Genomic DNA, 24,918 nt, shown 5'->3' with positions numbered 1-24,918 from the left:
ATCGAGTTAGCTATGGATAAAGAAAAGGTGCTAACGAGGTGGTGCCATCTCGAGACTGCCGACGAAACTGAAGCGATTTCACCGACGTGAACCAGAGATTTTAGTTTAATTTGAATGGACCTTTGCGATCTCGTTAATTCCATCTTACAATTTGAATAACAATTTTTTTTTCACTTAGGTGGCATGGATAAAGGTGGAATCGAAGGCCATTCTAACGATTCACAATAGGATCATCAGTCACAACTATCGAATCAGCCTCAGTCACAGCGACGATCGGCATTTTGCCTTGCTAATTCGCAACGTTCAAGAGACGGACAAAGGGGGTTATATGTGCCAAATCAACACCGCCCCGATGAAAAGCCAAATCGGATACTTGGACGTGCTAGGTGAGTTCGAAAACGTTCGTTTCTTGACAAAACCTCTTGTCCAACATCTTATTGAAGAAATCTTCTTTAACATCACGTATCTTGAATTACATAACAAGAGCCCATAACGTAAAGTAAAAATGTGGCCAGTTGTCTCTTTTCTCGCGTGTACTTGGTATTTAGACTTCTTAATCGGTGATTCGATGCAAGGAAGCGTACGAATTTTTTTGATTATGTCAAAGATTTCTTTGAAAAATTGTAAATGTCCATAAATATTTCGTGATCAGATATTTCGTCAAAGATTTCATGATTTCATCAAAGATATCTTGATTTTGTAAACGATTTCTTCAAAAACTACAAAGTCTCCATGGATATTTACTGATTTCACAAATCCATGTGAGATTTCGTGATTTCAAGTGAGATATCGCAATTTCATTGGAGATTTCATGAGAGCTATCGTAATTACATGATTTCTTCAAATATTTCTTAATTTTGCGACAAGTTTAAAGGATTTTCTGTAAATGTCGTGACCCTCACCGTGAATATTCCACTTCAAGTTATTAACTATTTCGAAAGACATATAAAATCCTATCTTGAGAGTTACTCTAAACGTCAATCTAGTGAAAAAAGGGGAAAGAGGGGTCAAACAAACATTGAGGAAAAGTGAGATTTGGAAAAATATCCTATTGCAAAACATATATATATATATATATATGTATAAAACAAATTGTCTCGCATTTTTCTGAGCACGCTATATTTTGCTATAAAAGGTCTAGCCAAAGGGATACGCGAAGACGGATAAAGAAGACCCAGAATTCAAAATCATGGAAATTTCGTTTTCAACCCCCTGGACCCCGAAATATAGTAAAAAGGGTTTGCTAGAGGCTAGATAGGTTTGGTCCAAGATGTAGGATTTTCTTATATTCCAAAGTATTGGTTGGTTTGAGGCAAAGGGGGGGGCTCTGCACGCGTGTGTCAGGGGAAGTATACGGCGGAATAAATACGTTTTTGAGCCTGATTTCAAAATACATCCGTTTGTTGCAATCTTTGGGAATAAATTCGTGATTGTGTCACCACGAGGAGTGCCCTCTATTTTTTATTCTTACTTTTTTTTTGTCCTTCTATAGTGGAATTTTTTCCAGACGCACAAACGCGTATCGTGCGGCACAGCCCTTCGGTGATTTTATCGATTTATCGTATTTTTACTTGTTTGAAAGATGAGGCCTACAGCGTGTATACTAGCCAACTGAAAATTTGTTTCTCGGTGGAAGAAGACACAAACTTTTGAAACAATTGTTCGAAGGTTCAAGTTCGGTGAGTTTTGATTGGTATCAACTCGATTTTACTGGATGACTGGAAGCAATATTTATAGCCTGAATTTGAAATTCAGTAGCTGTATTAACTTCAAAATAACCAGAATTCCCCCAACAGTTGCTGTTGCTTCGTATAAATCTAACTCTTTCGACATTGATAGTATTAAGCTTTGTGCTACTATTATCATAGAATAACAGTTTTTGAATGTTAATGAAGTCCTTTAATGAAGTAAATGTCAATAGTTGTTAAATTACGATAAGTTTTGGTTGTCTATTTCGCATGGGATAAGAGTCTGGGACAGAATAGATTTAGTACCACAACGGAGACATCGACGTATCGATTTTATTTAACACGTGTTGATACACATAAGAGAGGCGAATTGTATTCTGGGTCCCTGGGAGTAGGGAAGACTGGCTGGTTTTGGAGGTTCCACGAATGGTTTCTCGTCTGTTATATCTAACTCTCTCTGTTTCTTTCTGTCTCTCGTGTCGCTTTCTCCCAAAAGTACCACCGGATATAATAGTGGAGGAGAGTAGCTCTGACGTCGTGACGAGGGAAGGATCCAACGTCTCCATGACGTGCAAAGCCAGGGGATATCCGAGCCCAAACATTACGTGGAGGAGGGAAGACAACGAGCCCATTCCACTTGGCACTTTACAGGGAAAGAAACTTTTAGGTAAGAAAAACTAAATTCTAACAAGGTGATGGAGGCAGTTAGATCTTGTGTTGACTGTATTACATCGGTTTTCCGAAAGTTTCTAGAACCCTGGTTAAGTGTAATAACGTTAAAATTTTATGTAAGCCCTAGAGTTCAGTCGAAGGTACAGCATATGCATCAATTAAGCTCAGTGACGTTTCCCTTGAGGTCGAACATAATAGATTTCCGATATTATTTGGGTTTAGGTCGAGTATAGACCCTATGCTCAATCCACACAAAGGAGAAATTTGAAACTATAGATTAATCAGAAAAATATTCTTTAAAATTATTAAAAAAACGTAGGTTAAATTACGGAAAAAATTGAATTTTTAAATAATATGGGCTTTTTTATATAAAAATCACCCTTTATTATCCGGATTTCATTTTTAAAAAAGATGTAAAAACCACGACTATAGCTTTAAATATATCAAAGGAAAGTTAATGGTATCATTCACTCTTTTGCGCGTATCAGTAAAATAGATCTAAAAGCGTACTATTCTAAAAGCTTAAAAACTAAAAGTTTTCTTCAAATATCCAGAAAGTTTCTTTTTTCTCTTTCTCTCTTTGCGAAGTTAGAACCCTTTCCTTTCAGTTTTACCCATCTTCATCGCCTTATTTCTTTTCTCGGCGCTATCCTATCCCTATCCAAAATGTCCCATTCAATAATCCCGAAAAAGGACGGATTCCAAACGTTTTCCGCAGCCAGCCAGCTAGCCTATATGCACACTGCAGTTTGTTTGTTTCTTTTCAAGATACGTTTTCCTTTCGTTTGCTACTGGAAAGGAAGAAAACTTTGATAAATTTACAGAGAGCTTATTTTCGTTTCAACCCCCAGAAGACCTTTATCTTGGCCCGCGTGGCTACCAGCTAGGCCTTGGCGAATTCATTTCGTATTCCAAACTCGCTTTTATATAGGGCGACCTCCGTGAAAAACCTTTAAAAAACGTCTTTCGTTAAAATTACCGTATATGTTAATAGCGTAACTGGAGGCTATTCCATTGGGAATAGAAGTTTCAAATATTTATAACTGCGAATTCATTTCAAATTCTATCATGAATCAATCTGCTATTCAATTGCGAAATTAACCTATGCAGGGCCATCGAGAAAGTTTGTTGGCCCCTGAAAAATTTACCAAATCACTGGCCCCTCTCAAGACAGCCGTACACGTCCCAGGCCCTGGGAAACTGGCTCTACGACCCTGAGCCTATCTATCTTTATAGTAGCAACGAAGTAGGCTAACTAAACGAGGGAGCACCTCTAATTATTTAAACTATAATTAACAGTTATCATTATTTGTTGGATCAGCTATCGCAATTAGATACAATTAACAAATCGTTTTACTACCACTTTAGAATCATATTACATTGATATATTAACTTAATTATTAAACTAAGAATGCAATAAATTCTGGTTATTGGACTGATAATCTAGCACAATTACCTATAGTGATAAGGGATTGTTAGTGTTAAGTTTTTCTTACCTATTTACGCTGTTAGCCAAGTACCTTTAAATATGTAAAAGTCTGATCGTTCTACTGGAAAGAGATAGCCCTAAATAACCTAGTTTTATAAATGAAAGGTTTGGCGAACTGAAAGAGATACAGCCCACCAGTTTTCGATTTACTCGAAATTGCTAGCTTATGTATAATGTATTGAGCTATAGAATATAGGCCTGTATTGTTTTTGTTGAGCGTACGCGGAGTTCAACGGCTAAAAGCGTAGGATTGGTTAATCTTTTTCAAGCGGAAGTTGCAAAGCGATTAATATGCTAGTGTTTACTACAGGCTTTAGGTTTGAATTATAAATTTTCAGGAGGTTTCTAGCAGATCAAATATTTAGAAAAATTATAGAGATAGGAAATGCCCGGGGAAAATCTACATATTTATATGGTTTCTATTTTCAGCAACTGCTTTTGAAGGAGAAAACATGTCAATATCCCGCGTCAGTCGACTACACATGGGCGCCTATCTTTGCATCGCCAAAAACGGTGTACTTCCCGCTGTCAGTCGAAGAATCATTCTTCACGTTCAATGTAAGTACTCATTCACTAACTTAAATTGAGTACAATTAATTATGTACTTAATTATGTAATTAAGGACGTCGTTTTCGTTCAAATGCTACAGTTTCTCATTTTAGTTTAAACCCAATGGCAGAGTTGATAAATTGTAGCGTAACCACCTCCCATTGTCAAATAGAAGAGTAATTCTGGAAACCCAAACCAGATGGTTGTTATTTACCTTTCTTAGAATTAATTATCATGTTAAACTTTTGCGTTTCACATTTTCTCTATCGACATCACCTTCCAACACTGAACTATAACAGCTGGGACAAATGTTTGGTGTTCGAAGCACGCAATTTTACCCCCTCTTTTGAAACATTTCTTGCTACGGGTCTAAATGTGTCGTCTGCAAATTTCTACATCCCTTCATAAAACGCTGGCAGTTTATTTTATCCTCACGTTTAAGAGTTAATCCACTCCAACAACAAGGACCATCCCATCACTCCATTATCGATGACATGTTACATTTCTTCGAGAGATACTCTAAACTTACGATTCCAAGAAGGAAAGAATGTCGCTGGAGAGCACGATGCAACTGATGTGAGAAAGAAAGAATAAAATGAAATTTGTTTATGCCGATATCGGAGTATAAGGGGGTTACGTACGTAACCTTCTTCTCTTTATAAAACAGATTTGCAAAATCCCCGGTTCCCCCTTCTCCTTCAATCCTGTTCTCGTCTTTTATCTGAATTCAGCATTTTATACCACTTGAGGGTTTATTTCTTTCTCCCAAGAATTTTCTTTCAAATCTATCTTTATACCTGTTACGAGAAATATATTTGTTCCATTCCATAAGTATATACTTCGTAATGCTAGAGACTTACAGCTCGAGCTAGTTAAGGGGACTGTTTAGAGAGGGAGAGAGATACCAGCGCGGGTTCAGTGCCAACCACGATCCAGATTACTGTTTATGGATGTTGATTGACACTCCCATACCTGATTTACTCTTGCTACCACGAACCTACAACCAATGAACAAAGTACGAAACCAATTAAGAATTAATATTGTTCCGTCGTGAAAACGTACGATATCATTTTCAGGGGTGTATATCCGGTTAAGAATCTTCTACGAACCAGTTTCAAAATCATGAGAAGATTGAAATAAATTCAGGATATATATTTCTGAAGGGAAGGAAGTGAACGATAGGGGTAGAGGTGGGACTACAGTCTTCGATCAATATTGAAACGCAGGTGTCTCAATGTTCGGAGAGAATATAGAGTTAGGAAACTGAGGAAAACGACGACGAAAAAGGTGGGGTGAAGAACTTTTTTTTTCTTCTGGTATTTTTTTTTTTTTAGAAAGAAAACTGCTGAAACTCGAGATAAATCTTTTATATTTGGGAAACACGAAGAACCCTTTAGCTTTCTCGTGTTCCGTTCCTTTTCTTAGTGTATAAGTTTATATATATGAGGAATATTTTTGTTTATGGCTCGCAGCACCCCAGAATCACCCACTCGCTTCTCGTCTAGCTAAAACTGAAGTGAAATTTTCTCTTTTAGGCGTTTTCGCTTAAAACACCCCTTATACCCCACTGGGACGCATAAATTCCTTTTTTATAACGTGTTATTACTGTCGAAATAGTGCCGGTATATCCTATAGGAAAAAAAAGGGTTTCAAAGGATATATAGGAGAGTCTATTCTATTGGAGAAGGAAGTTAAAAATTTTCGCTTTCGTTTTTATGATCGTGTCAAATGGCGTTTTGCTTTACACCCACGCCTGGGGTTTTTATCGTAAAAAATGTCAGACTTGTACTTTTATATTTATGGAAACGGACGTAATTATAAGTGTTTTTTCAGACATTCTATTAGGAAATGTAAGGTTAAGGATTATGACGTTTGATTTATTTTAATCACTAATTTCATTTAAGGATCATTCGTTTTGGATTTTGGGCTGTTCCTAGGGACTGTTTTCAGGTTAAGATTGGCGTATTCTACGGATAACCCCTTAAATTTAATTTAGAAATTGAAAGACAATGATTTCTGATTTAATTAAGGGGTGGTCCTGATGGCAAAATGTCATAGAACATTTTCGACTCAAAATCGCATAAAGAAAATCCCCCTTAATTTATGGCATACTTATCAGAAACACCCTATAGACGATCTCTTTGGTTTTTGGTTTTGATATTTCGTCATCTTTTAAAATGTCTGCTAGATCATGTAACCAACACGTCCGAACATCAGAGCGTCTTTTTTAAGCTTTACCAGCCAATGCTCAAACGTTCGTTCCCTTTTCTAGATACACTAAGGTATTTTTAGTGAAATACCCTAAAAAGGTGATACTACTATACTCTTTCCTTCTCCTCCAGAACTCCAAGCTCGCAACCATTAGTGCAGACTGAATATTTTATCTTGAGAAATAGGCACTTAAAGGATGGGTGGCGTATAAAGGGGGAGGGGAGGGAGTTTTAGGCGGGAAGATATGAAAGGTATAAATATATTCCCGCGTGCAAATAAAGGAATGAGAGAAATCCTTTTTAAATATCAAATGGAGAAAGATATATCCGGAGCTGCCGCGTTCAGCTTCCCTCTACCCGTCTATTGAAAACTAACGTCAAAAATATAAATCAGACCAAGTGGAAGAAAAATTTTCCGTTTGAAAAAATTCGAACAGTAGCTGGCCGTTCCGCCTTCATCCCGTCGCACCATTCTGTCTCGCTCCTCAACGCCGAGCTTCTTTTTTCTAGGCGGCGACTAAGGCCATCCATCAGCGGCCTAATATGGCACGTATTAGTAGCCATAACTCCAGCCAGCTCAAAAAAGAAAGAGTTCCAGAGTTCCTAGGACCAAGTTCTAACCTTACTCCATTTCAAGGGCTAGGTGCAACATCATCAGACACGATAGCCTCAGCCCTCACTAAAGGGATACTTAATCTTACCCCAACAATCATTCAAAGTTTAAAATTATGTTCAGTACTTCACGCGCCACGAGATTCTTATCCTTGCAGGTGAATTATGATAATTTATCAAAATACTTTCCATGAAGATGAAAAAAGCGAAACAATTCTTATCTTCCATAAGGAAACACTTTGATGAATCGTTTACTACGTTAGTCACCTCATTATAGACAATCCTCTTCAACAATTTCAGTGTCTCTTTAAATATCGAGGTTTATAACGATGGAAATTTATAAAAAAAAAAGCAACTTTGGAACATGCTGAATTTTGAATCTGCAATACACGGAAGGAAGCTTCCTGCGCGAAAAGAGGAGAGTTTTTCATATTCCGGAACTCCCTGGCTGGCTCCAGAGACTTATATTTTAAAATTAGGCTTTTGTAATATATGCCTATATTGACTCGGATTTTCTCTCTCGCCGTGAAAAATTGTAATAAAAAACTTCTCTCTCTCTCTCTCTCTCTCTCTCTCTCTTTTGAGCTCCTTACGAATATTTACTTTTCCGGGTTTATTACGGATACTTTCTTAGAGTATATAGGCCTAGGTAGGAAGATCAATTTACACTGAGGTGTAACACGGGCTATTAAATTATTGCGTTGCTAATTAGACTAAAATAAATTATTTAGAAGCTCAAATTAAATTCTATAACAACTATTTGCACCACAAACTACCAAATTTATCAAAATTTTCATAAATTTTTAAATTATCTTAGTATAGAAAATTTAGGTTAAACCTCGTAAGAGAAGTTTCATAATTTACTTGCTTTGGTGCTAGGATATGAAACCCGCATAGCACGTTCAATATCGAAGATGTTTTTCGTTTATTAATAATCATTACCATTCAAATTAATACATTCCAATGAAAAGCTAGAAGATTTTATTGCGTTTTGAACACTACCTAATAAACTTCGTATTTTCGAAATGAAATGGGCTAAAATTACTGAATAATTGTTTAGTCTAGTTTCCATTGCAAGTTTAACAGAGTTTTATATACACTTGTTTACGCTTTATGTTTCATTTCGTAACTTCTTTCAAAAACATAAGGTCAGAGTTGAAAAACTCAAGATGCTTCACAAAACTAAAGATGACACGTTAGGTCTACCGTAAACAAACCGTAACCGCATTAACCCCAACTCTGAAACTAAAAAATAACCGTATGATGTCAAAACTGATAAACAACCTTCTCGAATGTTTGACAATTTCTCTAGAAAAGTGATAACACTGAAAAAAAAAAGAAAAAAAAAACTTTTTTGCCAGATCGTAGACCGACATTTTTGGGAAAGCAAGGAAATCGAAAGGAAAAGTTTTTCCCCGCTTTTTGGGTTCGGTATAATTTGCGCATTAATTAAGGAGACGTTAGAGGTTGAATAAACGGTCACCGCGTCGAATCCTTGATAAAAGGTTTTTCTTCCCCCCCCCCGTTCCTTACTTCTAAGATCTCTCCTTCCTGGGTAAGAGAGAGGACAAGGAAAGAAATCCTGAAAGAGATTGTCGATTTTTCTTTACGGCCAAAAGAAGCCCAAAAGCTTGGAAAAATACTCGTGTAAAAGGGACTCAAAAAGAAAAGGTATATGAGATAATTCCGAGTGATGGTTCATGGTCGCCATGAAACTGAGCAAGTGGAAAATGTATTCGCGAAGAAGCTATAACTTTTCGCAGTCACTGAAGAAGTTCACTGTCCTAAAATTATTGAAGTGGGATTCCCGGGCTTGTAGGCCTAATTCAACGAGAAACATTATTCACAAAAAACATTGAAAACACTCAAGGAAATGGAAAAACGTTTGACAAAATGAATGATACTTCAAAAGGTATATACTTAAGAATTATTTTAAGAAAAACCTGGAATATTTATATCAGGAAAGGGATTCCATTTATATATCGTTCTAACCCATGGATGGAGATTTAACATTTTCGGTTCAACTTATCTAAAGTATTCGGGTTATTATAATATTAAAATTATGAAATTCTTGAGTAATAGGTTGGATCAAATGAACGTAATTGTCGTGATTAGTATAGTCTATCATTTTGAAGGTTTTGACAGAATGGTAATATTTTAAATTACAATTAATAGTTCAAGGGCGTGAAGACATTTATTTCGTCAGCCACTTGCTCCAGAACAGTGCCAATTCTAAAAAAAGCCCATCATAATATAGATTTTTGATGGGTCCTGGATAAAAAAAACAAGATTTTAATGACTTTTTATAAGTATGGTAATTTGTGGTTGGACAAGGGTTAAAAAAAGGTATACGAAGGAGCTAGGTTGATACCTAGTTCGGTAGCTTTATAGAGGGGTTATCCTTTAATGGGAGAAAACTGGCTCATAAATTCGATTGCCCACTAGCTGCCCGAGAATCTTGTAAGAATTTTCTAACCGCCTTTTCGCCGTTTGACCATCGGATTACCGAAGAGCAATTAGTTATGGGCGTAATAAATGGATTTTTCCCATCTACTCGTATCCTTCAGGCTTGGAAAAACGAGCAACCCGAACATTATAATCCTCGCGGAGAAAGCTAGTTTGAAGAGCGAGGAGAGAAGAGATCCTCTTGTATAAAATCGGGGTCGTTACGCTTAAAACCATCTCACGAGATCACCGGACCGTAATATATCGGGGCTATTACGCGAAACAATTACCCGCGAATACTAAAGCGTCAACAACGGTTTATTTTTCGACCCTTTTTCTTATATTTTTTGCCTTTCTGGATGCGGTTTTACCAAGTATTTTACGATGAGACTATGACTGGCTGGCCAACAATTGTAATCTGTGTAGTGTTTTTAAGATTAGAGCTCAAACTCAGCATGTTAATGAGCATTAATAGCTTCTAATGGATAATTAGTCATTGCAAGCTGCTCTTGATTTGGTCTAAGGACCTTTATATTTTGGCAATTTTTCACACGCAACTGTTTCAGAAGATATTTTTGTGATTGACCCTACTAGATGGTAAACGTAGCTGTGTAGGCTTGACGATCTTGTTTCTACATCCGATATTTATCTATTGAATGCCTACTGTGTTTTTCCATTCTTATAAAATGTGTTGTTTCCTTAGTCGCGCCAGTGATGTGGGTTCCTAATCAGATCGTGGGAGCCATCCTGGGTGACGACGCCCAGCTGGATTGTCATTCGGAGGCCTATCCGTCGTCGCTTAACCACTGGGCTAAGGACGGCGTCGAAGAGCCCATTATTAACAACAGCACCAAATACGAAACGTTGCTGCGAGAAAAGACCTATAAGACGCACATGAAATTGACCATTAGAAGAATTGGCAAATCGGACTACGGAATGTATAAATGCTACGCTAAGAACTCGTTGGGAACGTCCGAACACACAGTGCAGCTTTACGGTAAGTAAAGGTTTTGTTTTACTTGCAAAATGTGGATTCATTTGATAATGTAAGGATTTTGTATCTCTATAATTAATATCGAGAACGACTAACTAATACCTATTTCTTCAACCTTGTAAATGGTGTCTGTATTCAATGTTTTTCCTGAGAGCTAACGAAATTTATGTTAAAATTGTTTGAAACTTTTAACCTATACGCTCATCAAATTACCGCGTATTATTTGGTGAAACTTTAGATTAACTTTAAAATTAGAACAAAGATTAGACTTAATTCGAGTAAATTAAATTTTATGGGATATGTTGATTACAAATAAAGTAGATAGTGTTTGTTAATTTGTCACATTTTGACGTCCGGAGAGTGCGAAAAAGACCGTCACGCACGTGTGGTCTGTAAGAAGACTAGATTGTGGCCGCGAGATTAATGATAGTTTAGCAAACAAGGACAAACATTAGGCCTAACTGGTCATCCACTTTTGCCAGCAGCGCCGGATGGTAGACACTTTAAGTAGCTTTCTTCGCACCGGATTGTCCTTAGATGGCTTTCTTTAATAAATAGGATTCTACCTTGCAATCGATACGACGAAGATCCCTAGCCGCGTGTGTGCCACACCGTTTGCAGTGAGATAGAAGTATACGGAGCTGACTCAACAAAGACCAAGAGAGACGGGGGGTTTGTTGGCATGGGATGGGGGAGTGTTTCTTTATTGTCCTTAATGGCCCTATCATTTTAACGTCACGTAACTTAGGGGTCTGATAAAGCACGAGGCTTGGAATTTAAAGACTTAAACTTAATAGAAGATGAGTTCCTTCCCATAAAGGATAGCTAGATACTGGTTCTGTTCTTTAGAGGAAACAAACAAGGAGGCTTAAAATTCTTTTTATAAATGTTTTTTCAAAAGTATGTTCGCGAGGTAGTTTCCACGTGCTAATTCATTATGAAAGTGAATCGCTTATCAGCTGTATCTTAATGTCTTAAAGCGTGGAATAGAAATAGGGCGTAGAATAATTATGAATTGTGTGTGGAGTGGACTCACGAGGAATGTTAGGTTAAAATGTATAAAAATAATGATCCGTCGTATGAGGTTCTAATTTACTAGTAAAATATTTCATTAATTACCCATCACGTAAATTGAAACAGTCACGCTCTTAACGTCATAGCCTTATCTGAATTTGTTAAATTAAAGTTTATTTTCCGTGAATTTAAATAATCTTTTCAACTACACAAATTCCTTAATTAATACGCCTTACTGATCGCTTATCTAAAAACTTAGTTACATTTAGAAGTTTAAATTCACTGTAGAAGTTCCACCAATAATTATTCCAAGGCGATGAAACGGTGCAACGTCCTTTTCGCTCATTATTTTGGCCCACCCTACCAATTTTTCTTTGTTTTATCGAACCACCCTACGTATACAATCACGCAGTGTAAGTGGTTTCGTTTTCAAACGTCTTATAAAGCATAAGGATGAAGAATTGATCTCTAAGAAGGAAAATCCATAAGTTTTACAAACAATACGTTTTCTTTTTTTTTTAACAAAATGTCGAGATTAAAAAATAAAAAAAACTATACCTCTATCTATCTAAGGGGTATACGTATTGTTTCGTTATTTAATCATTTTTCCTGTATTTCTCTTTCCTTCTTCCGGTTTTTGAAGAGATCGTGCCACCCACTCAGCCGACAACAACCACGACAACCGCGAGTCCCATCCTGATCACAAAATCAAAGACGGGGAAAGGTAAGACTGTTTCTGAGTTATTTTAGGTCAGAGCTATATTATCGTATGTGCATAAATTAAAACTTTTAATATAATATGGATAACATTTTATAGTTCGAAGTTAAACGGCTTTCGAAACCGACTGGAAACGATTTTGAGTCCTTTGTTATAAACGTAATTACATTTCTTGAAGCACATTGATTCGATAGCCAATGTGCTACGTTTCAAAGAGTGTATTTTCTTTGGTATCATTGAAACATATAGTTACATAAACGAAAAGAAACGTGAGATTACGAAGTTATTTTTAAATTGAGCGTAATTTAAATTGCCAACTTCCAGGGGTAAAACTGATAATGTATATCCTACCGACCCCTGTAAAACGTCAGCCCGCAATACATCGGTGTACGATATTGTTTTTATAAAATTCGTATCTTCGATAATTTTGTACCAATTCAGTTGTTTTTGGGATGAAAATGAATCCCAAATTATTCTCCACATATATTAACATAACACGTGACATTGTTTTAGCGTAAATTTTGTTCAGAACATAGGCATGAATGTTCAATAACCGAATTGGTACAGAATTCACGAAAATTAAATTTAAAAAAAAAAAATAAAAAAAAATCTTACACAGATGTATTGCGGGCTGAATTTCTACAGGGGCTGGTAGGATATGCGTTATCAGTTTTACCCCTGGAGGTTGGCTATAATAAATTTCACACTAATAAAAAACAAAAATCACACCAAAGAAAATTTACTTTTCAAAACGTGAGACATTGGCTCTGGTATCACTGTGCTTCCATAAGCCCGTTGTATTTTGGGTAAAGAGATTCACGTTAAATGTCCGACCCCAAATATAATAAAACCAAATTTAGAAGATACGATAGTAACGCTCCAAGGTAAACTAAAACGACAAGTAGAAAAAAGGGGAGGTGGAAAATCAGACATGAAAGAAAACTCAAGAAGGAAAAAAAGGGGGGCAAAGTTTTGAAAACTGATTTCGATTTCTACCTCCCTTTTCTTGGTCTTTTTAGAAGAATCTCCTTCGTATCAACGGATTCAGAGCTACGAATCGATAGTACCCGATTCTCTGAAACCAATGGATGGAGGCGGAAACAAAGTCAAACGTAAGTCTCTTCAATGCATTCCTTTTCCTGTCTTTTTCCTAACATTCCACGTCGAATTAAAAGATAACCTTTGGATGACTCTTTTCCTTTCCTACACCTCCATCTCCTTCTCCTCCTTTTTTTTTGATGAAATCCACCGTGTAAGTGTAACTGGCCCCTTTTCTTTATCATTCAGATAAGGAAGAAGTGTTACCCGCCAAAGCGGAAGTAGTCAGAGGAAGTAAAACGACTGGAACGACAATTCAAAAACAACTAACAAGTCAGTGTTGACAGATAATGCTTTTAAAACCAGATTATTCTAAGCTACCGTCTAAGCATGGTCTGGTCGTTTTGTGGTTGAATATTTATTCATGGGGAGAGAGTTACCTTTGTTTGAATGTGCGCATGTGCAGAGTAATTAAGCGTTGGTTAATGACATGATCTGTACTGTTGGCAAACAGTACTTTATTTCAAAAGATTTAATCGTATAAAGTAAAAATTGATATAAACGCTCAGTTTTATATTTATTTTGTTTACATCCAATAACGAGCATCTGGCTTTTAAGTCAAAAACAATACCGAAACAGAAAAATAAGTTGTCTTTCTACCTAAGTACTTTTATGCTTTTCGTTTTACGTCAGTGGACAACAGAAAGAAACAAAAATTTATTTTTCACGCACTGTAACCCGCTTGTATTCAATATTCCATTTTTAACAAATAGTTATGTCACCACAATTTTGTATAATTAATTTGTTGTTCCATCGTAATCTATATTTAATTTGCAAACCCCATTTTTCTCGTGTCCAAATTAACTGAATTAAGGTGTCAGCACTACGGACGACAGTGGTGGTGGAGGAGGAAGTGGGGTCAACGCTGCCGGACTTCAAATGACGCCAAAAGCAATAACGTTGATTGTTTGGACAATGGCCAGTTATTTGTTTTGCTTGATAACGTAAAAGGAGGATGGATTCGAAGCCAAAGCCCACACAAATATAACCTCTTTCAAAAATAAAAAAGTATATATATATATAAATAAATATATATAAAGAAAATCCAAAAACTACAAGAAAAAAAACGTAAGAAATATATATTGAATAACGTTTTCCGCGGGATTATTCGTTCGTTTAACGTTTTTGCTCAAAGTATAAACGTGAAAAGGCCGCGGTTTACTCCTCGTAACGTATAAACATAAAAAAGGAAGACTTATTTACAATCGCGAAAAAAAAGTATGAATGGATAAAATAAATTCGATGATTAATCGATATATATTGGTTAAACAACATACTGCTCCTTCAGCAATAAAAAAATAAAAACCTAGGGTAAATTATACACGTCATAAGATAAACCTTTCGCCTCCGTCCTGCATGCCAGACATCGAGGTCAACGCGTATCGGAAGTTAATATTAATGCGGTGGTGAAACTGGTGATGGTGAAAGTGGACATTGTTTTTTCCATAAAATGAAGAATTAGTGAGTGAAATGAAAAAAAAAAACATAAAATAAAAGTGTTGGGGAAAAAATATGATATTCTTTTAATTATTTAAACCGGGAGTTCATTTTATAAAATTAATCAGGTGATTATGAGAAAGCATTATACACCAATTAACCTGGCGCTTCCATTAAATAGGAAAAATTCACATAAAAAATGTACTTTTTCGGCTAAACGGTGACATTGGTGTCTTCTTTAGCTTTCAGCGTGAAGAAGTTGGCTTTCTGTTATGTGTGAAAAAAAATGGGTGTGAAACTTCCGTGAACAGTTCGCTACGAATTTTCCTGTTTCGCCTTTTTGCAGTTTTAGTTAACTGTGGAAATGCGAAATAAATACCGTGTGTATAAATTGTATAAATTATTTTCAAAATTTCAGGCGCGTATATTACTGGAAGAACAGTTTAAATATACACGTATAAATTAAGGGTTTTTTGGTGGATGGTTAGCTAGCGCCGTCTGTAATAAAGTTGAGCTATTTATTTTCCACTTTTCTTAAGAGAAAATAATCAATATCAGTTTGTAACAAATTATTTTATCCCTATTAATCTGCAAATCATTATGAAATCAAAGCGTATTACAGAAATTTTTAATGGATTAGAACTTATTAACATTTATCTCTAGTTTACAAGGCTAAGAAGTCATTAACCATCCACTAAATTAACCAAAACATGTTAAAAGTAGGCCCAAAAAAATGTATAGAAAAGTTAGTTCTATTTTTCCCCGTAGTTTCTTAGAATGAGATGAAAAATAAATAATAATAATAATAATATTTAGAGACACTGGAAGAAACTGTGCAATGTTTACCCCGTAAAGTTTTTACAATATTTCGTAGAAACTAAAAATATATCTTACATACTCTGTTTATCCCGTACATTGTAGACATATTTGGGAATGGAAATTATTATGTACATGTACCAAAAACAATGAAAAAAGTATGTTCTATGAGTAACAAAAAAAAAAGACCAGAAATAATCGTAAATACCAAAAACCGCATTTGTACATAGTTAAATTAAAAATGCGTATAAAAAGTTGAAATAATTTATGCTACGGGTAAGTACAGCTGAGAGTTACGGTTATAATCCTGTTATAATTTAATTTTTAACCCATCCCTACTCCCAAAATTATCGTATGTGTAAAGCTTCGTTTTATAAATAAAGCTAGTTTTTTTAACACGATTCGAATTTCGCGGCTTCGTTGGAAAAATGCGCTTCTGACCTTCGACCGCGCTTTGCTAAGTAAAAAATCAACTATTTCCCCCTTTTCCCCGTGACTTTGATTGGATATTTTCAGTTGATGGAGTACTGTATTAGATACTTTGGTTCAGTTCAATTCTCAGGACGATTTCCTACCTACAAAACGACAAAGGTAAATTAATTTTTGAAAGCTAATTGTGAATGATGAATATAATCTGCAGTATAATAATCAAATAAATTTATAAATTTAAAAGCAATGTTTAAAAGTAGGCGAGTGGAGATGAAATTTAAATTTCCCTATGGACTTTGACCCTAATTTTTGGCCTACTGACGCTACTTGGTCTATAGATGCTCTATTTTTCTTAAGCCTCCCCCCTTTTTTTCTCCCGCCCGTCGCGAATCTTGTCTGACGTATTGCGCATTTACAGTCAGTTGATTGACGCTTCTTTCTCGGTTACTTCGTCGGATTGGAAACTAAAATTACTCCAAATATTATTTCAATCGTGAGCTCCGATGAGATGAATAGTTTTCTAATATCGTGGAGATAAATAATCTAATTAGGCTCAAAATTTAAATAGTACGTATCATTTTTGGCATGTTTTTGAAACCACGAGGCATAAAGAAGGGGGGGGGGAAGAGATATTGCCTACAACTACCGACCCTGTTTTAGAACTTTGCCCTCTTTTTTTCTCCTCCCCCCCCAGACTCAGTGAACTTTCGTCACTTTGATTGACGCTTCGTTCTCGAGCATGTCTTTCGTTTTCTATGCGTCATTTTTCATCAGATTTAAAAGCTAGCTAGGTTTAGTACATATTTTATTTAAGTCGTGAGGAACTACGATGAGATGAATAATTTGCTTATATCAAATAGATTGGAAATTGTTTGCGACGACAATATTAGGGTATTTGTAAGTTTTATTCTTGGTATTTTTTCTTTTCTTTTGAAGCCGCGTGGCATAAAAAGGGAGGGGGGCAAGGGACTACTAACTGGCTTAGCATAATAATCTGCTAGAGCCCGGGGCAAGATGGGCTGGTTTGGACGGGCACAAGTGAAGATAGTTCTTTTAGGCAAAATTATATCTCACGAGTCTCATGGCATGGAGATAGCAAAAATAGACCTACTGCAAAATTTTAATGCTTTTTAATATAGTTACCTCTAATGTAATGAGGTTAGGCCTAAGGGTAATAGTATAGGGTGCTGTCGGTAAACCGCTCTACCCACGTGTAAATAAGCCCCATGCTTAGTGTGGTCATCCCATCGTAGACAAAGCTTAGATTATATTATAATTATGTCATGGTAGTGTCTAGGTTGAACTTGGATAGGTGGAGACACAATCCAGCAACAGATATAACACTTTCTTTACTCAACCTTGAGATGGCGAGACATTCTCTAAAGTTTGCAAAGAAAATTTCTAAAGTCGGTCGATATATTGATGGATCTTTTGTTAAAGGGTTCCTTCTGGGAATTGCGGGGACGGGGGGGGGGGTAGGTTGCTTGTTGCGACGTTGGTACCATTTTTAAAGCCCTGGCGGATTTTCCTAGAACTAAAACGAAGAATGGTCACTGCAAGGGCAGAGTTGTGTACCGTGGCCAGTTCATAATTAGTTAAAGGTCACTTTTTGTTGAAACTGTTATTGCTATCATAGCAGCGACAACTCTGTCAGTTTTAAATCCACCGAGAGTCAATTCTATCATTTTGGGGGGGGATGGAGTATTTGATCCCAAAAAAGGACAGATTGGACTTCTTAAACAATCTTAGGCCTATTTTTGGTCTATAGATCCTCTATTTCAAACAACGTTGGTATGAATTACGGTACTTTCCCCACCACACACCCCCTTAAAAGTCTAATAAATGGAAAATGAACTCGCTCGACTTTCAAAATCAGTAATTGTGAGTCACACGTACACCTCGAGATTGAACGGAAAGGCTATATAATGCAAGACGCTCGTTTCGAAGAATTAAAATATTAATTCAACCCATTTATACTTAGAAATTATTTAATTACTGTCTATTATTAATCGCTAATTTGAATTAGGTATTATTTTAAGCTTTTTGTACAAAATAATATTTAATTTTTAATTATAATACCTATTTTTTATTTAAATAGATTTTGTTCAGCTCATTGTGACTCACATAGACTACGTAAAGGTGGCCAAACTTATTCCATTATTCAATGAAAATGAACTATTTGCACTATTTCAACGAGCCGGGGCAATTACCTTAACCGTGTAAGTATTTAAATTATAATTATCACTATTTTGTGGTCGGGTCGCGGTTGGCCGAGGTTAAACGAGCAAATTATGCCTGTTGATTCGGGATACATGCAAATTAGGGGGTCGTGAGGGAAACGAGATGAGATTTTTAACACCCGGCATTATCAATCATGCGCCGGGTACGAACGTGTTTAGGCGGGAAATAACGAAACTGTTTTCGCGCCAAATGTAATAAAAATAACGTAGGTGGTTTTATTTATTCATGATCTGGGATATTATAGTACGAAAATATTGCTAATTATTTAAGATCGCTTGAGAGTTTTACTGTTTGAGGGAGTGACGCTAATTAATTATGAAAGAAGGTTTATTTTGGGCTTTCTGTTTATGTTGAACATTTATTGGTGCAAACGGACATTAGGATTGTATGTTTAATTGAATAGCAACTAGACTGCACGGAAAAACATCGTGATCCCCCCTTAACGTGTTCAAGGATCAAAGGCCTAAGGGCATTGCCTTTTCCGAACTGGATATTATTTTAGGAAACAGTAATTTGGAGTAGTTTAAATTGGAGTCACTTCTTTAAAATCTACGATCGTAAATGCGTAAAATATTTAAACAGCGCAACCTTGACCTTTCTGTGACCTTCACCGGTAAGATGATTCAGGATCCACCTAGAGTTGATTCTTTAAAGTCTACGATCGTGAATGTCTAAAATTTTTATAGGCGCGTAACCTTGACCTTTCTGGGACCTTCACCTTTGGTAAAACTCTGCTAGCTTACAATACCAAGAGTTAAGGTTTTAGAAATAAATAATTCAATTACGCATTAAGCTTAGCAATCTAAAAATACCAAGGAACAGTCTTCTCGGTACCGAACAATATTGACTTCTGACACGAATATTACACTTAAACCTTGCTGATAAAAGTTTCAAGTTTGATGGGTCTTTTGATTTTGGTGAAAAGAAACTCTGCTGTTAAGAAAGGTCAAATTTTAGTCCTTCAACCTTTAATTCACCGGAAGTAGGTGTGCAATATTCATGATAAAAACTTTCAGATATATTAATTTATTCCTACCTTTTGAAAGAGGAGAAAAAAATCCACCTTTTTTGAGTATCTTTCCTTACCTAAATAATAATGAAAAACATTTCAATAAGAAACCAGTTTTTTCGGATTATTTTTTCAGGAGGATATTTTTTTTAAAAAATAACAGACCATACAATATTGATATATTTACAAGAACATTCTGTAATATTATTTTTATATTATATTTTTTTTTCTGGCCGAGTCTTTCGAGAGGTTTATTATTGAGGAATCTATAATTTAGGATCGCGTAAATACACATAATGTCTATTTAGAATCGGTATTTAACTTTAGTTCAAGGGCGGGAAGTTTTTACATCTCTCTACTTCGTTTTTGTTTGTCTGCAAAAAATTTCGCGATTTCCTTTTATTTATAGATATATATTTTGTCCCTTATTTTTGTTTTGACACTGCTTTTCTTTCTTTTTTCTAATTAACCGAATTCGGTAGAAAAAATGTTTATATAACCTTGGGATTTCAATGTTTTGGTCAAGTCCCAGTTTTTTAGAAGTTCTTTTCGCGACATCGCGACACTCTTTACGAGTTTATCCTTTGTTTTAGTTCGGATTGTTATAGGTTATTTGTATTTATAAGTAGCGAAATGCGTCTTCTTTATATAGTATATATTTCTATGGCGTGATCCGATGGGCTCTTTATATGTAGCGTTGTTTCCTGGCGGTTTTTAGCAATATCTCCACTTCGTTAACCATAGGCTCGTCCACATGACGATTATTTGGCTCCACAGGCTACCTATGTTGTGATAGTAAGGAATGTTAGATGGTAACTTAAGAAAGTTTAAAATTACCCCAGTAATTTGCCTTATTCCTATTCAGCGCCGCTGGTGGAGGGTCTTGAAATTACTCCCATTGAGACTGGGTAGCTTACGAAGGTTCTCAGAATCACCGACAAGTGGCTCGAGCACCGTGATTCTGCGAACCTTCGTAAGTTATCCAGTCTCTATGAGATGTTATTATACAGGAGCTTTTATTGAAATTATTTAACTTGTTAGGAAAAGGTAAGGTGTTGAGTTTAACTACTAAGCATGCTACGTTAGCTATTTAAGATCAAGGGACCAGTTACTCAGCGTCCAGTGGAGCGTCCTTTATAGTATTCAAAGTCAAAACTATACCCTTAATTTAATATCTATGCTTTCCAAATCTTAGTTCTAAATCAATTGAAAACGGTTAATTTTCGACCACATACGTAGACTATATTCTGTAGGCTGTAGCATGAAGCCTTTCGAAGGATATAAGTCCATCATAAAGTTAGGCTAGCAACGTCATCGAGAATGATAACGTTCAAACCAAACTTCGTTTAGAGAAGTGTCCAAAGATAGACGCAACAAAACACTCAACACGTTTGCGATAACTCCACAACCGCTTTGAACCCTTTGCTATACGCATTTACTCCGGCATGCGGCCTCATCATTTGCCCCCACATGCTACCCCCTTTTAATGACTCGCCTGTAGAATAGGTAGATAGTCCCGCGGCATCTCCGCTGGAAGCGTCCTGGGAAGCACCTTTGGAAAATCCAAGTCCTTGATGTCTCGGAAAAGCGGATAAATCTAGACAGAGTTACACGACCAACTACGTATAAAAGCGGCCGCAGCTCTGCTCCTCTAGGCTTTCTAACCACCTTTAGCCCCCTTACATCCTTCCTATACGCATCTAGAGCGCCAAAACCCAAGTTAAGTCCACCGCAGAGTAATTTGACAGAAATGGTTGGGGACAACAGACGGCGAATGATTTCCTACACAGTCTATAATTAGTTAAATTTTTCCACCCAACTCTTTGCTATTTTTCCATGCAAGCGCTATTTATCGAATTTCATAAACTTAAGTATGGATACGCAATGTTCATTCTCGCTGAGTTATGCATGCATAAAATAAATTTTCTATGAAGAATAGACTAATTGTGGGTTAGAAAATCCATCGTAGCGTTTTGTATCGTTGAATTTCCTTCAAATTCACATTGAAAAACTGTCTTATCTTTATAGAGCTCGTCATTATTTACTATCAATAAATTAGTGACTTTAATGGTTAACGTGCAACCATTTCAGATACTTTTCCTGTATTTAAAAAGATAAAGTGATTAGGAAAAATTATAAGGTAGGTTTCATTAAAGGGGAAAATGGTATTTCTGTAATGAATATTGCCAACAGGTTGTGAACTTTGTGAAATCTGAACGACCACTTGTATTAAGCCCGTGGGTTCAAATAGGTCAAAAATATACGCCTATTGGTGTGCTGAAAGTTTATCACCGCGATATGGAAATAAGTAATAAAAGAAAGAAAAATTGTCGGATAAATTTAAGTATAATGCAACCAGTGTGTTTAAAGTTTAGGCTTAATTAGTCAAATTATTCAGGCTCTATCTTTTGTACGCTGAAGCAATTACTGAATCGTTAATTTGAACACTAAATTGATTCTATTGTTCCCAAACCATTTCATCAAGAAACTCTTGTCGCGGTTACAAACATCCCTTTTATATCTAGCTAATTACCCGTTTTAAAACGAGCGTCCTAGCTACAACATTACAAGTGAGAGAGTGAGTGAGAGAGAGGAAGCGAGAGCGGAGAGTTATCTTTCGATCACCCATCGGAAACCTCCGAACTTTGTACCTCTCCCTCTTCCCTAATTAAGCGTGTCGCTAAATGATACTCTAATTAAACTATTAAACCGGATTAAACAAGCCCTGTTTACCTCGAGTTTTATCCTCAAAACTTCTTTGTTTCTTTTTCTTTGTAGTTTTTAAAGGGATAGTAGTGTGTAATTTCTAGATGAGGGCCATTTTTCACTTTACTTTAACCGCTTAATTCGTTGGAATTTGATATCAACTCGCGCAAACTCATCTCTACACGCACATAGAGGGTATTTCTGAAAGGTCTGGCAGAATTTAAGGGGATGTTCTTTGGGCGAATAAGACTTCACGCTTGTATGAAGTCTTATCAGACACTCTCATCACAAAACGGTGCAAAGCCCTTGGGACAAAATTTACGACTCGAAACTGCCCAAATGAGCATCTCATCTCAGACCTTTCAAAAACACCTGTAAACATTTTTTATTTATCTCCGAGTGTTGTCGAGCTAGACCAACTCCAACTCTTATTTTTAAAGAAATTAATTTTTATGAAAATCAGAATTACATTCAGTATAGATTTTTTAACTTCTATCCCTTTAAAATTGCGAACGTTAAAAACGTGGGTGCCTAATTATCGGAATGCCTTTTCTTCTCCGCCGGAATCTTAACAGCCGACTAATTAACGACTAGTACTAGCATTGCCCGAATAAAAGGAGGGAACCCTTTTTTTCAATTTCTTTTGTTTTCCTAGATACCCCGAGTTCTCTTCCCGCGCATTCTAGAGATTTCCGACCTAGCTGTTCTTGCGCTAAAACCTTTTTCATTATTATTAAAAAGGAAAATCCCTTTCCCCCATCCCATTTTTCCCAGGAACATTATTAAAAAGATAAAAATGAGATCGCGTTTTGCCAACGTTTTCTCTACTATTTTTCGTGCAGGGCGGACCACAAAATGGATTGATTCTTTTTTTTTCATATTGGAGGGTATAATATTAGCGCTTACCGTCGTAGTTCTTCTTCCAAAGTTCTCGATTTTCTTTGGATGAACCTTCCTTACTCAGCGGCGGTATTTCTTCTCACCGGAAATAAATGGGAGAAAGGGACGGAACAGAAAGAAAAAAAAGGTTATTGAAAAACGTAAAAGAGGTCAGGGATTTTGCGATATCTTTGTCTTGGTGCCAGACTAGCGTATCTTTCAAAGGAAGTAGTGAGCTTTTTTTCTTTCCTTTTGTTGGAAATGAGGTTGTAATTGAAGGGCCCTTATTGCATAAGAGCGAAACCTCCCTACTATAGTTCATGAAATGACCTGAATTTATAAGTTTAGAAATGTAATCTTTAGAATTAATGCTTACGACTTGATGATTATTGTGTTATGGGAACTTGTGAATAGAACTGATTTGAACTTCTCAAGGAGGAACAAAGTTTCTTTTAGCGATAATGTGACGTGGTTTACTTAATCAACCAACCACAGTTTTATGTTTAACCCTTAAAGTGTGATTTCTACAACAATAACTGAATCGGGGATACAAGCGATGACGCGGGGAATCTTTATCCTCTTTAAGGATTTAACTTAAACATGCTAACGGATAATCTGACAAACTGACGACGCTTATAATTAGAATTCAACCTCCGTCTAATTTAAAATTACGGCAAGAATCCCTAATACCAGTCTGATAAATATGGGACTATAAAATTCAGATTACAGACATAACGCGAAATCATTCGCTACAAATCCTTTCCTTCGTGACTAGCTTGCGCCATTTCGGGACCTGGATTTGAAATATAAGCTGCCAAACTTTCAGAGATACGTTAGTCTAGCACGGAGACTGCGATATGGGTACTTCGTTAGGTAAATAGCGCGAGTAAGCCGTTTTTCTGACATCTCGTTAAATGAACGGAGGTGCGTGGAGAGGACTGGTTCCTTTGGTACTAGACTAGGTGCCTGCTAAAGTAAAACTACTAGAAAAAATTCCCAGCCGAGCTAGCTAGCGCCTTGGAAAAACGTTAATTTCTTTTATTCGGTCATTGATTTTATAGGGAGGCCGTACATCCTGTTAATGTCGAGCTTTTTCGAGATGAGAAAGGCCTTAGCTTGTAGAAATGGACCATTGGCCTTGTTGAATAGCGCGGACGACGAAAAAGCGCGCGTACATCTGACATGTAGAGGGGTGGAAGGGCGACGCGCCTTTATTACTTACTAGCACGGATCCATTAAGGCACCTTGTACCAACCTGGTAACTCCTCAATCCCCGCCACCCGAGGCTGAGCGTGTAGTCTTCGAAAAACCTTTTATTTTTTACACCTTTTCTCTTTCTCAGCCTTTTTTCTCGCGTATTCGCGCACCTTTTGCCAATGAAATCGTAAGTCACAAGTGGTACGCGTTCAGACTACCAAATTTTTGGCTGAGTTAGGTTCGTTTTTATGTACGCAAATTCTAATATAACGTTCGATCATGAATTTTTACATTATAACACGAATATATACTGAAATGCTTTGCAAACGAGTTCAATATAGTCTTAAGAGGTTGCGTTATGCTACTATATTATCAAGTAACTAAATAAATACTAAGTAGTTATGGATAAATGAAATATGTTTCGCCAGAACACGCTGGTCACAGTCGGTTTACTCTATAGTTTTATTGAGTAATAAAATTTAAGGGATTCTAATTAAGTTCTAAGGTTTTGCTGCTATCGTACAATTGGACTATAAATATATATTTTGATTTCAGACTGTTAATTGAATTCATGGTTTGAACAACGACTCTGAAGTACTGGCTACGTTTAGTCACTGGAGTATGGAAGAACCAAGCTTTTGGTGGTTCAAGGCTGTGGAGCATCATGGATACCAATCACGATCAGTTATTTCTGTCGCATAGTTATCGCCATGCT

The 24,918-nt window shown here is 36.4% G+C and overlaps 2 protein-coding genes and 1 long non-coding RNA gene across 10 annotated transcripts in view; 2 read left to right on the top strand and 1 right to left on the bottom strand.

The window, feature by feature from the left end:
* The window catches only part of LOC149609955 (lachesin-like), a 57,532-nt gene extending 41,395 nt beyond the window's left edge, over positions 1–16,137 (top strand). For both annotated transcript variants that reach the window (XM_089859790.1, XM_089859789.1), the window contains exons 3-10: positions 179–386; positions 2,185–2,355; positions 4,279–4,407; positions 10,369–10,662; positions 12,317–12,397; positions 13,411–13,503; positions 13,679–13,762; positions 14,304–16,137. In XM_089859790.1, the coding sequence (XP_089715916.1) occupies positions 179–386; positions 2,185–2,355; positions 4,279–4,407; positions 10,369–10,662; positions 12,317–12,397; positions 13,411–13,503; positions 13,679–13,762; positions 14,304–14,437 (1,194 nt within the window). In that variant the 3' untranslated portion in view covers positions 14,438–16,137. The remainder of the gene's footprint in view (positions 1–178; positions 387–2,184; positions 2,356–4,278; positions 4,408–10,368; positions 10,663–12,316; positions 12,398–13,410; positions 13,504–13,678; positions 13,763–14,303) is intronic.
* Positions 16,138–16,253: 116 nt separating this feature from the next.
* Positions 16,254–24,899, top strand: LOC149609954 (uncharacterized). Of its 5 annotated transcripts, none has more exons than XR_016376928.1 (3): positions 16,254–16,333; positions 18,270–18,390; positions 24,759–24,899. It is a non-coding gene; the product is annotated as an uncharacterized LOC149609954 (long non-coding RNA). The 5 variants fall into 5 exon arrangements; XR_016376929.1 differs by lacking the exon at positions 16,254–16,333 and adding an exon at positions 16,611–16,738; XR_016376927.1 differs by lacking the exon at positions 16,254–16,333 and adding an exon at positions 16,974–17,068.
* LOC149609953 (lachesin-like) overlaps positions 19,523–24,918 on the bottom strand; it is a 58,450-nt gene continuing 53,054 nt past the window's right edge. For 2 of the 3 annotated variants that reach the window (XM_089860075.1, XM_089860076.1), the window contains exons 7-9: positions 23,034–23,102; positions 20,913–21,018; positions 19,524–20,199 (exon numbers count right to left, since the gene is read on the bottom strand). In XM_089860075.1, coding sequence (XP_089716201.1) covers positions 20,136–20,199; positions 20,913–21,018; positions 23,034–23,102 — 239 coding nt within the window. In that variant the 3' untranslated portion in view covers positions 19,524–20,135. Of the gene's footprint in view, positions 20,200–20,912; positions 21,019–23,033; positions 23,103–24,918 lie in introns of all 3 variants that reach the window. The other variant, XM_089860077.1, reaches the window with a different exon arrangement.

Source organism: Phalangium opilio, unplaced genomic scaffold (genome assembly GCF_054372755.1).
Source record: "Phalangium opilio isolate 3A_F unplaced genomic scaffold, DU_Popi_V2 ptg000344l_1, whole genome shotgun sequence".
Classification (NCBI taxonomy): Eukaryota; Metazoa; Arthropoda; class Arachnida; order Opiliones; family Phalangiidae; genus Phalangium; species Phalangium opilio.
This window is presented reverse-complemented; position numbering and strand designations above follow the sequence as displayed.